The 18,045-nt window shown below is 42.5% G+C and overlaps 1 protein-coding gene across 4 annotated transcripts in view; it reads right to left on the bottom strand.

The window, feature by feature from the left end:
- LOC308297742 (receptor-type tyrosine-protein phosphatase delta) overlaps window positions 1-18,045 on the bottom strand; it is a 221,035-nt gene that overhangs the window by 20,294 nt on the left and 182,696 nt on the right. For all 4 annotated transcript variants that reach the window (XM_080741304.1, XM_080741302.1, XM_080741303.1 and 1 more), the window contains 3 exons: window positions 14,832-15,007; window positions 9,506-9,625; window positions 8,150-8,304 (listed from right to left, as the gene is read on the bottom strand). In XM_080741304.1, the coding sequence (XP_080597430.1) occupies window positions 8,150-8,304; window positions 9,506-9,625; window positions 14,832-15,007 (451 nt within the window). The remainder of the gene's footprint in view (window positions 1-8,149; window positions 8,305-9,505; window positions 9,626-14,831; window positions 15,008-18,045) is intronic.

Raw genomic sequence — 18,045 nt, forward strand, 5'->3', positions numbered from 1 at the left:
TTCAAGATTTGCGTTCAACAACTGTCGGAATCGGGAACAAAAGAAAATTTGACATCGGTTCGGGCTCTACTCGGGAATATTTGGTCAATGAATCACTTCCAGGTCTGGGAACACCTCAGGCCTTTGGGAGGTGGAAATGGAATCCGTCTCTCTCTCTCTCTCTCCCTCGGCCTCAGCTGTTTCCAATCCGTAACTGTTTTACAGTCCGGTCCTGAAACGTGGGAGAGTGATGACCTGCGAGAGAGCAAGTGACAGGAGTGACAGCACCAAGAGCCAGAGAGATGGAGGAAGGAGAGGATGAGGAAGGGTGGAGCGGCGTGTTATGCAGGCGGGTGGGGGCTGGCGGGTGGAGCCGAGCTGGGGGAGTGGGCAGCGTGACACAGCCAGTTGTCTCGTCTCGTCTGTTATCGACAAGCGAGAGAGAGAGGGAGTGCAAGGGGGAAAGGGGAGATTGGGGGAGAGAAAGGGAGACAGAGGAGGGAAGGAGAGAGAGAGAGAGCCAGCGATGGGACTGTACATTTGGCAGTTGAAGGGAGGGAGATACGTTAATGACCTGACACTGCCGCTTCAACCCTCCACAGCCAGCTGCTTTGGACGCAGACAGACATAAGTGTCAGGCTAACATGCTTTTGTCGAAGTTTTGGGAAATAGGGGCCCCGGAGAGAGTGTGAGAGAGAGAGAAAGTATGGTGTAAAAAAAAAAAAAATACAGCTGCAATGGGCCTGGAGAAGATAAAGCCCCAAACAGCAGTAAAAGCAATTACATATGTATTGTTACCAAATCTATGGCTGTCAGCCATCCTGTCAAGTCACTGCAGTTTCACCGCCTCGCCCATTAAAAAACACACTCCCAAACTCCCAAACTGTGTGCCTAAAATTCACCCAAGTCCCTGCAAAGCTATTAATGAAGTCAATAGAATGTAATTTTCCATGTCATTTCTATGGAATGCATCAGCACGGTCAATAATTAGTCCTCTACTCATGGCACTTGGCAGATTTAAGCCACAAAATGAAATTGCCTTGTATTAGAGTTTGATATCTGTCAAACCAAAACATTGGTTAAACCTCAACAAATACACAAAGCAAAAGCTAAAAGCCGGGGGTAAAACCCAACATAAAACCCCTTCACAAAGAGTTATTAACGCCATGGCCTACATTTATCGATCTTTACATATCGACAGTAATTTACTGTGTACAGTACGTTGAAGTAGTTTGTAAACAAAGCACACAGCTGCACCATTTCAATTAATTGAGTATATGTGAAAACGGTGTTGTGGAAAATATGTGTAAATAGCAAATCTACAAGCTCACAACATTGTGCATTGGCTATCGCCCCCTTTAAAATCCCATGGTATCAAACATTTGCAGTTTTAGCTACTTTAACACTATATGATTTGATTTGGTGTATGTCAAATACATGTAGCAAAAGTATGATGAACTATGATGGATATAGTTTTATGCACTATGCCATGGCCAGATTAGGGATGATAGGGCTCATGTCTTCAAACTGTAAAGTGCCTGTCACACGGAGCACTATAACTATAAAACTATAGTTAAAAAATCAAGTGGAGGATGGTAGAGTTCACACCAACTATAACAAAATACAACAGTGAACAATATAGTTTTAGTGGTCAGTGTGAATGGCGCTTAAGGTTATAAAACGATTCATATAATGTGAAGTACATACATTGGAACCGTGGGTGATACAGGTCACATAAAGGGGAACGCAATCTGGGACATTCAATCAGGTCCTTTTGACTTCCTGTTTGCACTCATAACGCCTGGGTAGCCCTGTATCAAATACCACCAAACACTCTGCCACTTGTGGGTTAAGTGCATTGCTTCTCAAACTTGTTCATGTCAAGCACCCCAAGTTGATTTGACCGCAGACCCCAATCTGAAAATATTTTGAGCCAGAGACCCCTAAAAGAGTTGTTAAAATGTTTCAAAAGTGTTTTGTCAAGATTTGCCAAGCATTGCAGCTCATGAGACACATGCAATGCATTGTGATATATATATATTTGTTGTTTTCAAATAGCAGATGTATGTATGGCTAAAGTGGTTAAACTGACTTTGATGCTGTGTCAACTAATTTTGCTGTGGACCACCTGGAACCCCTCAAGAACCACTGTGGAGGTCCCCGGACCCCACTTTGAGAACCATTGGGTTAGTGCTGGAGGGAGGGGAAGTGGTCTTAGGGCACATGTTAGGGAAGAGATTGTTTTCGTAGCGTTTATTCTATCCATCACGTTTTGGATAAATCGAATAATCAAGAAGTGCATTTCATAACACACAAACAAATCAACAAAAATCACGAATTTCTTTTGATAATCCGATTAGTCTGATTAGCCACTTAAGCCCTATTGTATACTTCGTTGTGCAACGATGTTGTGCAAGAATAACGTATTTTTGAAAATTGATTGTTTTGTTAAAGTTGATTATTTTTTTTATATAATCACTTACACTGATTCATTTAATTAACTTTTAACACCATGAAAAGCTGACAACTGCTTTAAGAGAGAGTGAGCTCCGCAAGACGTGAATGCATTTTTATGAACAACCACCACCCCTATACCCCCACAGTGCTCCTATGGGAAGGACTGTTGGCCAACTTCCAAAGCCGGGTTTTATGATTTCATTTTTTTTTATAGCACGCGCAACATAAAATGATCTGCTTGTTAAAACACAGGATAAAGTCTATGCAGATGTACTTCTCTGAGAAATTCCCTTTGCCCGGTTTAAAAAACTGTTTTTGGCGACACGCTGTCAGTTCGCCAGGCTCTCTGCTCTCTGGATACCAATAAAACTCATATCTTTTAGGGCAAATTTGTTAGTCATTTGACAAGATAATCTTATGGCTGCATTACCACTGAGGAAAAGCTATAGGGAAATCATTTCTCCTCATTAACCACTGGCTGCATAAAACCCAAAGCCCTCTGCGCTTCATTAGGAAGATTGGAAAAGTCAGACATGTACATGAGGTGAGCATGTGTTCTTGCCAGGTAATGTCAGTTGCTGCTGCTCCAAAACAAATGTTAACTACTTATTATTTCACTGGCAGAACATTCAGGGGTATAGTTAAGATCCTCCATGTTACTGAGAATGACAAAACAACCAGAGTCGCACAGCGGCCATTTTGCTCTAAAAGGGATAGTCCACCCCCAAAATTACTTTTCTTTTCCTATCGATTACTCGCCCCATGGAGACCTGAATTTATGGATATTGTTTTTCTCGCATTCGTGATCCAATAATTTGAGGAGACTCTTTGTGTCTCCTATAGGGAACAAAGCAGGATCTTTGTGTCTCCATAGAGAACCACTACATAAATTCAAGTCTCCACAGGGTGAACTAACCCTTTAACCACATCAACCCTGGTGTTTTCACAATTTTCTGAAACTGTGGAAATAGCAGATCTACAAGCTTGCATCGCAACTAACTGTGAACTTGTAGATCGGCTATTTTGGACATTTGTGGTAGGAACAAGTATAGGGCTCAATGGGTCAAATCGTACTTGGGAGAACCCAACCCAGGGGGTATGACGTACATTAGACATGGCCCAGAATGACATAAGGGGACTCTCTCTTTCCCAGGTGTTTCGCCCAGGTGGGTGTAATTATATGCCTAAACCTAACCTTAATGTTTGTCTGTGTTGGACCCCAGGAAAACTAGCTTTTGTCATGGCAAAGGCTAACGGGGATCCTAATAAAAAATAAAACTGTGCCTAAACCTAACCTTAACCCTAAACTCACAAGCACTATGCCTGCATGGCGACAGAAATTATGCCTAAACCTTACGTAAAAACCACGCCCACCTGGGCGAAACACCTGGGAAAGAGGGAATCTCATGACATAAGGGTGAAATGGCCACCGGTTGAATATGGTCAACACAGAGGAAACCTTCCACTGACGGGTACAGTGCAGCAGAGCCGGACCCCTCTCCACTGCCCTGTTGGTAACAGGCACTCTCTTAACGTTCTCTAAATTGGGGTCTCCGTCTTGTGGGAGTGACAACAGAGCCACAAAATCAATAGCCCGCTCGAGACACGGGACCCACTTTCCGTCCGACCACGTCAAATTAATTCTGTTTCCCTCGACTCCGGGGGCCAATACAGATGAAATGACTTGCTTGTGTGGTTATGTGACACATGCGCGCAGTCGCGTACAATCCCAGTCTTATTTGAAGTCCGCTAAAGGCAACGATGACGGCGCCGATACATGAACACGTGTCTGTAAGTCGATTGCACAGTACTAATGCTGAGCGTGTCTAAGAGGACACATGTTCTAAATATTTTCCCTCGACTGCCACACACACACACACACACACACACACACGCGCACACGCGCACGCACGCACGCACGCACGCACGCACGCACGCGCGCGCGCACACACACATTTGTATTACTGTATTTGTGAGAACATCTATATTTCAGGACAGGGGTCTTCAACATTTTTCAGGCCAAGGACCCCTTAGCTGTGAGTGAGACAAAGCAGTCCATGCATCTTGGTAAGAGTCTTTCAAAGCTATATCACCATATTTAGCTGATTTTTTCATAAATGTCTGTTGACTGTTGACAGATTTGAGACTAGATCTTTTAAGTTTGGTGCTGCAATTTGATGACTTAGTTTGATAGCACTTCAGTGGGTTTTTCTTTTACACATTATCTTTTAAAGTAATATGTTGGATTCATGTTAATGTGTATTTAACACCGTTCTTTCTTTCTTTTTTTTATTTTGCAAAAATCTTAAAGTTCCTATCACACAGAAATGTGTTTTTTGTGCCATTTTTAACCCTAAAGCTGAAAAATCTACAAGCGCACAATTGTCCTCACAATGTCTATTTCTCTTCTTCTATAGTTGTGGGGACAGTGAGCCCTGACAAATAATTATAATAATCCAAGTACAGACACGCATGCACGCGCGCACACACAAACGTACACACAAAGAGCTTTTTTGATCTGTTATGTCTGCTACAAGGATCCATTCAACAATTACATGCTAAGCGGCCATGGTCGGTGCACTTGTCCTTCCTGTTGACGACACCCAGACCAAATAATTAATCAGTGGCTCAGGATAGTGTGCCATCCAGTTAATTACATGCAGCACAAATCCATCTCCCTTCTGCCCTTGTAGAGTTTTATTTAGACTTGTTTGCGTGTGTACAAACAACACTCTCAGCAAAACAAAGATAGGGGAAATTTCCGGACTGTCTCCCGTTTAATGAATTCCATTGCTGCTGCTGCGGAGGAGGAAATCTATATAACAAAGAAAACCTCTCTCCGCCAAGGAACAGAGCTCAAATCCCTGCCCCGAGAAGACGGCATAAGAACGCTTCTCCATTCGAAATGGTGTTCCATATAGAGCTGTCACGATTATGACATTTTACATGACGATTAATTGTCGCTCAAATAATTGTGATCAACGATTTAATTGTGTTTCTGTCGTTGACAATGACATTTCTGTTTGGCTTTTAGGCTTTGAACTTGCACATGGTAGATATGACACATAACCTAAATATACAAAGAAATTACTGAATATATTTGACAACTTTATACTTAAAAAAGAACATTGATAGTGTAAATAGCCGATCTACAAGCTCACAGAGCTTGTAGATCTGCTATTTCCGGTGCACGACACAAGGCACATATTCTGTGTATAAATCAGTCTTTAGAAGCATGGCAGTAGCCCTATCTGATAGGGAGCCAGAGGAATTATAAAGGCCTTGTCTGCAGAGTGACATTAATTCCCATATTCTGCTTCATCCTAAAAAAAAAAAAAAAAAGAAATCCAGGGTTTTCAATTTGAACTGATTCGGCAACTAGCTCTAATTAACATCAGCATGTGGTAATTCTAATTCTTTGGTAATCCCCGCCCCGTCCTTTCTTGTCAGTTTACTGACACAAAGTTTGTATCTAGTACACTCGCTATCTCTTCATTTTCACACTCTCCCTACATCTTTTTTTTTTTTTTTTTTTGGTCTGGATGTCTCGCTTTTTTTTTTCTTTCCTTCTTGCTGATCCTCTGAAGTCCTCCCAAGTTGAGAGGAGTCAGAAGCCTGTGTGCCTCCTATCTCTGTGCTCTCCTCTCACTACTGGGAGTCTGGTCCGTTTGTGTTCAGCTTGAGGAGTGTGAAGTCGCTGCTTTATGTATTTCAGCTGCAATAACCCCAGGGATAAGCCGAGGAGTTGTGGGGCCATTGATGCGCGACATGTCGGTGCCGTGGCGCGGAGGGGAAGGACGACAGGGCCTGTGCAGCGTCTGCGTGTTATATAGTGTGTGGAAGAGATGCTGAAAGTTTTTGCCAAGGGCAGTGACACCAGTAATCGTCGCGCTCGGTTGTGTCACAAACACCTTCAGATCTAAAGTAACAGCCATGAAAGCCAGCCGGATGACTCCCTTTGGCTCACAGGAGGAGAGCCAGGGATAGTCACTGTTTTTTACTCCATCTCACTTTTTGTTTTCCCTTCCTCCTAGCCTCTTACCTTCTAGATCTACGTACAACCAGCATGATTCTGATTTATTATTCAGATTTATTATCTTATCGCATGGACAGAAAGTAGACACAGGCACTTAAGTTGACAGAACAATAAAAAAGGACTTGAACGCAATCTGTAAATCTGTTTATTTGGATCTCACGCAGGCCCAGCACGACGTTTCAGTATTACTATGCCATGCAGATCTCGTGTTCTCGAGATCTGTGCTTATGTAGGCTTGATCCAACCAATTTCTAACCAATGATATCATCTTGACATCCACCCATCGATCAATCTGCAATTGTCCATGTTTGCTTTGAAGTGCCCATTTCACAATGTTCAAATCAAATTCCATCTAATGTTACTGTACAGTATGTCAGTCCCGTTTCACTCTGAACTGCATCATGATACTGAAGGTGAGGCTATCCAACATACTGGGCAGAGTCATACCAAAGACTATAAAAATGGTACCCAATGCCTCCCTGCTTGGCACTCGTCAAGGGTTGGATGTTGGGGGGTAAGTTCCTGCAACATAATAGCATGTTCAGGGAGAGAACCATTTCAAACCTTCACACGTCCTGCCATTGGCAAGACAGTAGATTTCCAGTGGTTTGCAGAACATTGAGCTTGTAGATCAGCTATTTTAGCTATTTTCACGACCTTCTCTGACTTCAAAGTTTGAATCTACCTATGAAGGTGGGTTCTGCTTTTCAATGGGAATGGAGTGGTTTCTAGCCATTTGCGGGTTTCTGTAAAAATAAATACACTCCGTTCTCCATAAAAAATGTAAAGGCAAAACAGGGAAAGAAACCAGTGGAAAAAATGCTTTTGCAGGAAATTGTCAGGAAAACCTGAAGACTTGAAACGGCACATCTGTACATCATGGCCAAGGTAGCTCTAAAGAAGGTAAAGACACAGGGGCGTGTTTTGGCTCCATGGCCATCCGCCATGACACTCTCGGTGGCAAAACTACCACCGGAAGTTCGGTGAATAACATTGGAGCCAACGAGCGCCGACTGGGGCAGCTCATGAACAAAAAATAATTCTGAACGATAGAGACCTTTATAAAAAACTCAGCTCAGGAATATAAAAGAAGACATGTCACACATTGTTTTCTGCTGTGTTGCTTTTCGGTGAGTACACTGTATAACATTATAGAGGCATCTAAAGAGCACAATTTACGTTTCTGAACTAGCTAGTATCGCGAGATTCTCCACCTTTCCCTGTCTGGAATCCAAATCTCGCGATATCTCCAAGACAGAAACAGCTGCCGCCGCTGTTTAGCTGCCTCAATAACATTATGTACCGTGCACATCGAAAAGAAAGTGATTGTAAAAATACCTGTGATATGTCTTCTTTTATATTCCTGGAGCGATTATACAACAAAGGTCTCTATCGTTCAGAATTATTTTTTGTTCCTGAGCTGTCCCAGCCGAAGCTCATAGACGCTAATGTTATTCACCGAACTTCCGGTGCTAGTTCCGCCACCCAAAGTGTAGGCGTGGACACCAACACGTCACTGGGTGACGTGGGTGACTTCTCCTCTTGCTCCTAGATCATGGCCAGGTTGTGTAGTTGTACATAGGCTCCTCCTGACCTATGGGCCACATGGCTCGGGAACCTTTGGTTTCCAGGGCTACTTGCTTACTGCATGCAGTGAAGAACCTGGTTGTGTCTCACCTGCAGTGGACCACCATGGGTCCTGCATCTGACGGGTTGCAGGCTTTGACTCGTCTGAGGAAGGCCAGGAACGGCGTGGGGTGCTCAGGTACCCCGTGGTCTGGCCAGGCCGTGAACTGGAACTGCCTGACCTCTCTCTTTTCACTGGAGCCGTTCTGAGAGAGACAAGGAAATGCTGATAAACCCCCCGCTATCTCTCATCCCAAAGGACATTCTAAACAATTAAATATAATATATATAATTAAAAAAGTACATTAAATAACTGTCCAATGTCATTTGATGTTGTATTTAAGACCCCTGTCTTTGTACAAAAGTGGTCCTTTCCTATGCTGCTATAGCCTTCCTGTGTGTCGCTAAGGGGCTGTGTAATCCAATATCGTTTTCTGAGTTGCCAGTGCCTTTCTGTTATGCATTTCTACAGAATGGTAAAGACGTACAACGTTTTTTTGGTGGAGTGCCTTGGGTGCCACAAGTAGAAAATAGTTAAACTTTTGTAGAGGATCGAGCAATGGTCATCAATGTCACTAGGGTTGGAGTGAAGCGGCCACAAATGGCAAACATTGACCCGAAGGCATCTCGCTCAGTGCATGTAGCCAGCGCAGGCGGGCCGTATACGCAGACTACGCAGACTGCGTAAGGCCCCGCCGACCAAAAAGGCCCCCACCGCCCCCTCCTCAGCAGAAAAGAACTAGTGCTGCTGCTGCATGGTTAATCGTTTTCAAACCGAAATCGCGATGTGAAATCTCGCGATTACTTAGCGAATCGCAAAGGCCACAATATGGAGACGTTTTAATTTTAGAAATCCCTTCATAATTAACAAAGCAATGATCAAATCAAACTGTGGTGACTTTGCTTCCGCGCATCGCCACACCACTGAAAGTGAAAGTGAATGTGATGTTTTGGCACAGTGGCCACTGTGCAGGACTCTGCCACAGCGTGGGAACTAGGGGTGCTGCAGGTGTTCCAGCACCCCTATGGGGAAGTTTTCATTTTTTATTTAAATAAGAAAAGAACAAATCAAACATAGCAAAAATATGTTGCCTGTTGTTGTCGTTTTTTATTTATTCATTTATATATATTTTTATATATATATATATTTCCATTATAAAATGGATTAAAAAATGATACAAAATATTAGGCCTATTATTTTTTCGCAGGAAGGCCCCATAGCAGAATCATGCTTAGGGCCCCCATGGGCCCAGAAACGGCTCAGCATGTAGCATTCTGGACATGATATCTAAAACTCTCAAAGAAACACTTTCTGTGGACAACAGGCCCTAATGCTGTCTTCCTCTAAGTCTCAAAGAAGAGGGGATGTTTTTACATGAACGTGCTTAGTCTCTGAGGTCAACTTACTTTATAAAGTGCAAACGTCCTGACACAGTACGTGGCCAGCTCCACTGTGTCCAGCAGCGTGACCTGAATGAGACCATATGTCTCTGTCCCTCTCGTGGGCCAGTACTGGTCACATTTCACCTGCAACACAGAGCACAAAGAACATCACACCGAGCATAGGATGTCCATGCTGTCGGGTTGACCATTGCTTTTCAGCAGGGGTCACCACCATGCTTGCGGTGGACATTTATGTCAAAATACACTTTTTACCACGGACAAGAAACACAAAGAGATAGCTCTGGATGACCATAACAGGTCTGTTAACTCTGGGAGTGTACAAATACAGGTCCATTAGGTTCCATTTGTATACTCTCAGAGTTAAGCAAATAAAACATTTGTGAACCACTAGTTGGACTCCTAATGTGCCATAGTGTCGTAGTAAATCAGTGTCATACATATTCTGTTGAACACCTGGAGACTTCAGTAATTGGGTCTTATGAAACACAACAAAAGCAAAACTCAGACAAAATAAGCAAACAAAAAACCCAGCAGAAAACAAAAGCCCAAAAAATACAAAATAAACACAAGGAGCACGCACATCACATCAACATCCCGATTCCTAAGCCACAAGGCCAGACAAATAACTGTAGAGAGAGAACAAAACAGAACAAAACAAAGAAACAATTACCCCACTCCTGGTTCCTCCATCAGATGAGAAAGGTCGTTTCCCTTAACATATTGAATAAAACGTCCCCATATTTTCTCAAACATCTCTTGTGTTGCTTTGTGTAAAAAAATAAAAATAAACATATTGTTTAAAAAAAATATATATATATAATGGTGTTTAAAAAAAGAAAATCTAAAACTTTCCACGGACAAGAGAAGTCACGGACACATTCATTTTGTCCATGTATGGACATTAGGGCATTCACCAAATATTCGAACATTCGAATATCAAAGTCACTATTCGACGTTGTTCACCGAAGTCGAATATTCGCTTATTTTATTTTATTGTTTTCTCTTTAAAAAATATATAGTTTATAAAGCTTGGCTAGCTAGGAAGTCATAATAATGAGTTGTCAGTGCCCCTGGTGGATGAATTTGTTAATGCTCTATACCAGGGGTTCTCAAACCTTTTTAGGCCGTGACCCCCAAAATAAACATATTTGAACTGGGGGACCCCCACCCTGACAAGCACTTGGAATTGTAGGTATTACATTTAATGTGACTGCTCTGCAGATAAATATTGTGAAAATAGCAGATCTACATGCTCACAACGCCTCGCAACGCGAGGCGTTGTGAGCATGTAGATCGGCTATTTTCACAATGTTCGCCTCTTGCTTAGTTAATATTTGACAGTATGGCCAGTCCTGTCGAATATTCGACTATTCGAATACTTTGAGGCTGAATAATTCGAATACTAAAAATCACTATTCGTGAATGCCCTAATGGACATATTGGTGAGTGGTGACCCCTGCTTTTCAGGAAAAGGGGGAAAAAACGTGAAGCTCTTGTTAATACTTTGCAGTGATTCAATATTTTATAAAACAACAAAAATAGAAAATGTACAAGGCAAGCTCAACACGCGTTATGAGCTTGTAGATGGACTATTTTCACTACTCTTGTGCGTCACACAGGGCACAAGAGTAGGCTAGTGGGGGGAAAAAAAACAACAGGGCATTCATTTACGAGAAATATGGAGATACAGGGTTTCTGAACGAGCTACGAAATAAAAGTTTGAAACCTAAGCTTTCAGCCAAAACATTCCATCCTCTATTCATATAAAATCTGTTCTAATATTGGCAAAACAAATACATATCGCGGTTTACACAGACCAGGTGCGATTTCACAGTCAAGGAATAAGCTTGAGAGAGTTTGATGGGGGCAGACTGCTATTTATTGTTCTGACAGGCTCTATAATTGCAATCATAACCGCAGTTTTCCAATCATATTACAGGCTTGGGTTTATTATGATTATCCAGCTTTGTTGCCCAGCGAACGGCCAATAAAACACTGTTCCATTACAGTAATTGTTTAGCTGCCAAAGAGACGCCCTGCTAATACAGTGGAAGAAAATGACAGATGCAGATGTTTGACCTAATACGGGCTATTCGTGACATATACTATAACCTCACTGTCAGGTGGTAACTGGTAACCTTGTATGTCCAAAACCGTTACTTTTCTGGAAAAGGGAAAAAGGGAACCTGGGTTCCAATGAATCCAACGTGGTTATTATTTAGTCACAAGCTCTTGTTAATACTTTTTTATTGGTTTAATATTTATAACATCCACAGAAACCACTTTCACTTTTGCAGCAAAATCCATATTTAGCTAAAATAGCTAAATCTATAAGCAACATGTCTCATTGCCAACTTTTTGATCTACTATTTTTCTACTAAGTTTTGCATGACACTTTTGTATGATGAAGTAGGGCACTAATTTATAATGAAACAGCTGCCTAACAGCAATGATAGGCTTGTGCGAGAGCTAGCGCAGTTTCAGGGATTCAGCATATCCCAAATATCAACACCATGATCAAGGGCTTTTTCGTGGCTGAATATAAGAGCAACTGGTCGACCAGCATTAACCCATTTAGGCCTGAACACATTATGACGCGATATTGTATGCTTTAAATATAAAAAAATAGCAGATATACAAGCTCACAGCGCGGCACCGAGTGCCGCGCTGCGAGCTTGTAGATCTGCTATTTTTGAAAAATCGTGAAAAATAGAATTTTGACCGGATTCTATAAGTGTCTTTTGAATCCTTCTAAGATTTTTGGAAAAAAACTATGTTTCTGTGTCAGCAATCTGGCCAGCCATCGTCAAAGAAAAGGTCCTTTTCACTTAACTGGAGCTCAGTTAGTCTGTTCTTGAGAGACTACTATGTCAGTGGTTCTCAAACCTTTTCATGTGAAGGACCCCCAAAATGATATTTATTTGGCCACGGACCCGCATCTCAAAGTATTTAGTTCCAGGGACCACCCAGAAGCAAAATTTGAGTTACAAACCTTCACTTTGAAAATGCATATATTCAAAGATTTGCACACATTTTCACGACTTTTTCCAAAAATAGCAGATCTACAAGCTCGCAGCGCGGCACTCAGTGCCGCGCTGTGAGCTTGTATATCTGCTATTTTTCACTGGTTAAAGCATTCAATAATTCTATGCCTAAATGGGTTAATAATAAAATATGATATCGACGACGGAGGCAATGGAGGTATTCAGATCAGAATAGCACTTAGTCATTCAGGAGGTAGTCGATATTAGAACTCTGGATATGCAAAACACAAAGAAAGCTCATCGCGTGCTTTGCAGAGAGGACGGTACGAGTAATCAATACGCCGTTAGCAGCAACAAAAGCACCAAATGTCAAAGAAGTGTGTGTGTGTGTGTGTGTGTGTGTGTGTGTGTGTGTGTGTGTGTGTGTGCGTGCGTGCGTGCGTGCGTGCGTGCGTGCGTGCGTGCGTGCGTGCGTGCGTGCGTGCGTGCGTGCGTGCGTGCGTGCGTGCGTGCGTGCGTGCGTGTGTGTGTGCGCGCGTGCAGAGTTTCATATATCATGCACATAATAGGGATTGATTACAAATCAATTATTTTATTTAATTATCCATTATCGCTAAAATCTAATTTGATTAAATCAATTCCATTGTTTAACTGTCAGGGCTATATGTTATTATTTATTTTTTTAGTTCTGGCAGATTGGTCTGGTTTCCAGGCTATACAAATACCGCACAAACGACAAAATAGTTCATTCACCGTTCACTTTCCAAGGTCAACATCGATCAGCCTCCCTGTCAAAAACAAGTTATTTGAAAAGGCATACAAAAGTAAATCAATGCTGTCAGGCAGAAACCTTGTATCTCCATGTATCCTTTCGACCTTTTTCACTCAAAAGTAGCAAAAATGGCTGATATACAAGCTCACAACTTGTCGCGGTGTCCATGTTGTGAGCTTGTAAAGCGGTTATTTAAAAAATAAATAAAAAATAAATTCAACTTTTCATTTCAGTTAAAGTTTTCCTGAAAAAGTACGACTTTGGATACTGTACAGCGACGTAACCGACAGCGACAAAATGTACAGACGAATGAAGACTGAAGATGATGCAAGCAGTTGTGTCTGTGACCGTAGACATTGTGAGATGTGCCAGACTAATGTTTAGTGTTGCATTTATGTTTTGCTACCAACCATTCACCATCTCAACCTTGAGGAGCAAGTGGGTGGTAGGACGATGATGGCTTACTAAAGTTACTTTAGTAAAGTTGAATTAATTCTACAATTTGGAAAACATTTTGAATATCTTCAACTTGGACAAGTTGTCAGGTTGGACAACTGTGAGAAGACAAAAATGTGTACAGTATAAGTATTGGTATAGAGCAGTGGTTCTAAAAGTGGATTCCAGGGACACTGTGGGTTCCTTTAGGGGGGTCTAAATTGACCCATACAAGTCTGTAACTCTGACAGTGTACACATGGAACCAAATGAACCTGAGGGTTCATTTGGTTCCATTCGTACACTGCCAGAGTTAAGGGGAGACCTTGAAATCTGAACGTTTGAGAACCACTGGACCAAGTAAAGACCCCTGGGGGACTCTGCTCAGTATACAGCAGTGGAGCCCAAGGGTCCTTGAGAGGGTTCAGAATGGACCTGTCTGTAGACTGTAACTCTGAGATGGTACAAATGGAATCAAATGGACACTTACAGTACAGGTCTGTTCCATTTGTACCCTCTGAGTCAGTGTTTCTCAAAGTAGATTTCAGTGACTCCCTAGGTTCCTTTAGGGGCGTCTAAGGCCATGGCTACACAGAGCTGGATATTTCTGAAGCTAGACATTTTTTTGTGCTGTTGGGGCTTGCAGCCACATGAAGCTGGACATTTCCGCTGCGAAGCTGGATATTTTTTAAACCGGATAAATAAGTGGAGAGATTGAAAAATATCCGATTCACTGGATCCGTGTAGACAGGGAACCCGGATATCTCTGAAGACTTTACTGTGTGTGTGCTTGTTAGACCTAGATATCTTTGTCGTGTGGACCTAGATATTTTTCTATGTGGATATCTGAAAAACCGGGATATATGAAATATCCAGCTCCGTGTGGACCTAGATATTTTTCTATGTGGATATCTGAAAAACCTGGATATATGAAATATCCAGCTCCGTGTAGCCATTGCCTAAATTGACCCTCACAAGTCTGTAACTTTGACAGTGTACAAATGGAACCACATGGACCCGTTTGTACACTGTCAAAGTTAAGGGGAGACCTTGTAATTTCTAAGTTTGATGAAACACTGCTCTGAGTGATGGGGTGTCCTTGAAATTAAAAATTCATGCTTCATGCTTGCATTTCCTACCCTGGACCTCTCCTCCAGTTTAGTCATCATGACGATGTTGGCACTCCTCTGCTCCCAGATCATTCTCCAGAAGTCCCCAAATGTCTCTGGCAGAGAGCCCTGGGTGGCGATGTAGGCATTCTGCTTCCTGTAGCCATCGATGTAGTTGGCATTGATATAATCACTGCCGGGGATACCTGCAGCAAGAGACAGCCAACGCTTAAACACGGCTGAAGTGCATTTCAGTTCATTGTTGAGGATTGGCACAGTCTATTATTTATGATACAACACGCATTGACATAGAATTCAATCCATTGTCTATTTTGGCCGATCATTGGTGTTCACATTAAAGGACCACTTCACTCACTTTCAACCTTATCTTCATGTAATTGGTCCTCGCTATTGCTCATTATCTACACGTTTTCCGTGTCCCATGAGCCCTTGCGGGAAAGTTGGGCATCACTTCCTGTTCCTCTTAGCTGTTTCATTCTGACTGGTTGCTGTTGCTGCTGTGAGCCTGTGACACCTGAATCTCTTACATGGTGATTACATGTTGTTTGTGATTTGAATCAGCTGTGTGGAGGAAGTGAAGCTTGTTGGGAAACAGGAACCTTGTGGGATAAGAGACCGTGTCTCTCTACTCACTCTGTGCCTCATTGGTGGAATATGGACATTTCGGAAACCTGCCTACCAGTGACATCATGGGTAGACGGCTTTGGAAAGTGTTTTATTGAAGCAAACAACAATGGTGGCATCTTATAATGAGCATCAGTGAGGACCACGTATATGAAGACAAGGTCTAAAATGGGTGACGTGCTCCTTTAACACAATGCATTTTGTGTACTCTGACAAGACCGTCTTTGGCTGGCATTAAATCAACCTGATTTAAATTTTCTGCTGCCAAGATCACTACTCGACCGTAAACACAGCTAACAAGGGCAATGTTATGAAGTCAAGGGCAGAGGCTAAAAATCTGCAAGCAAGGGTTGTCGTTTTTAGATTCAGATTTAGCCCCATTGACCTAACCGGTGTAAAACTTTCAGCACAACGTCGGTGGCGCTTCGGAGACACACAGAAGACTTCTCAGTGTTGTGACTACAGAGTTCATATTGAAAATTGACATTGGGGATTGTTAAATAAGCAGACTGCAGCACGTTGGAGAGAGGGGTGGATGGGTGTGGGCAGAGACAGTGACAGAGAGACAGAAAGATGTGTATAACAGTAATTAACCTTGGTTGTTTTACACACATAGAAAAGCCAATAAGCGACTGGAAGGTAGTGGCTTGGCTGTTAGTCAAATCAATCTAATTCTCCATCTATTGGCAGTTAGCGGGCGAGGTAATGTCAGATGCAGTTAGTCACAAGGTTCAGGTCTCGTAGTAAGTTCCCTTGGTTTGATAATGCATGAGGTTTTTCGTCTGTGTCAGATTGAATTGGCGAAGCCCACCACGCCGGATGTGTATGTGTTGTTTTTCTCCTCCTGGTTTGACATTTTCATTGGGCAGCCTCAACACAAAAAGCCAGAAAAAAAGAACACTAGTGCCGGTATTAGCTGGTGTTCTTTTGCGATTGCAGTTTCTACCCCCCTCCCCCCCCAAAAAAGGCTTTGCATTTGCTATCTACATTCGAGTTAAATCCATAGTCTGTTTCCACTATCTACTACTAACTTAAATCCACAGATAAAGCTTAGTCTTTAAAAGTCCTTTTCTGAATCAGCCACCACACACAGACAGAGCAAAACAAATAAACAAACCAAAAAAAAAAAAAGAGAGAGAGAGAGAAAAGGAAATCCTGGCAAACCAGTTTTCTTTCCCTTTTCTTTTTCTTGCCCTCCACTCCTTGCTGATTCTTGCTCCTCTTTGCTAGCGCTAAATGAAAGGCACCGCGGTGGAGCTGACAGCTAGTCAATGCTTCAGGACTGGCAGTTTGGGTGCACCGTGCACACATGGTCTACCAAGATAAGTCTCATCTGCATGGCCGCCACGTCTCACCGAACCCCTTCACTCCAACTCCCACTTCCTTTTCTCCCCCACATCCCTCAGTCTCGCTTTACTCCCAGGTAACTTATTCAGGGGAGGAAAAAAAGGAGAAAATAGAATATGAACATATTCAAAACCCCCATCGTGTTTTTTCTTAAACGGCACCCAACCCCCTTTTTTCCCCTCCTCCTTTCTCTCTCCTGCTGTGCGGCCAGGCGGCTGTGCGTTTCTATACCGGACAAGGGTTAAATACAATTAAGCTTGCCAGCTTTTCAAATTGAAAGAAAAAGCCAAAAGAGACATTATTGTGATTTAACGAGAACGAGGCGAGCATATTTGCTAAATGATTTCGGCAGCACGCTGTCTGTCACTCAGGATTTGTATAAAAATGCAACCATCTTTTTTCCCTACCCGCTGACTGTTAATACTTGTTAAAAAACAAACACTGACTCAGGACTCAAACCTCCCCATACCAAGCAGAATTTTGTCATCAAAGGCTAAAAATCTTTAACACTTTGACATTTAAATGGGTTTTAAGATGGAAAAAGCCATTTGAAGTTAAGTTGTTCTTGCCGCATTGGTTTGCTGCACCTCCAGAAAATGTGACTACATTCTGTTTTCTCATCGTCTCACTAACATAACGATTCGCGAGTGTGGCATGATTTTTCCAACAACTGGAAAAGAACCAGACCTCGGATTCAGAAGTTCCCCCCCATTGCAGCATGGAAAGAAAGCCCAGGGCCCTGGAAACTAAACAGATTGAATTTTGTTTTGATTATCCTGTTTTAGAAGCAGTGACCTCTTTGTGGAACAGTTGCCCAGTGACTCAAGTTTGTCCATTTTAAGCAGTGTCTTTACACAGTTAAAAATAGGCTTGTAACAGCTCCCATACTAAACATAGAACAATGGAGAACAGACTGTGTATGCGGCATGCTGACGTTGAAAGGTTTTAGAGCTGGGGTCTTCAATGTATGAGGCGTGCCCACCGGTGAGGGTGGTGCCAGAGCATTGCAGGCGGTGTGTGGAGAGACATGTGCCTCATTGGTGGGATACCAATTAGGCACAGGAACAACAACGTGTTGTTACCAGTTCTATCCGATTCACCAGTTTTGTCAGATTCACGCAACACGGTTGCTACATGTCTTATTATCGACTGTATATTAGTTAGCCTATACTAAACAATAGTGAAAAGAGTATCACCTCTTACTCAAGTAGTGTGTGTATGTGTGTGTGTGTGTGTGTGTGAGTGAGTGTGT

This window comes from Nannobrachium achirus (assembly GCF_963921795.1).
Source record: "Nannobrachium achirus genome assembly, chromosome: 14".
In the NCBI taxonomy this organism is placed as follows: domain Eukaryota; kingdom Metazoa; phylum Chordata; class Actinopteri; order Myctophiformes; family Myctophidae; genus Nannobrachium; species Nannobrachium achirus.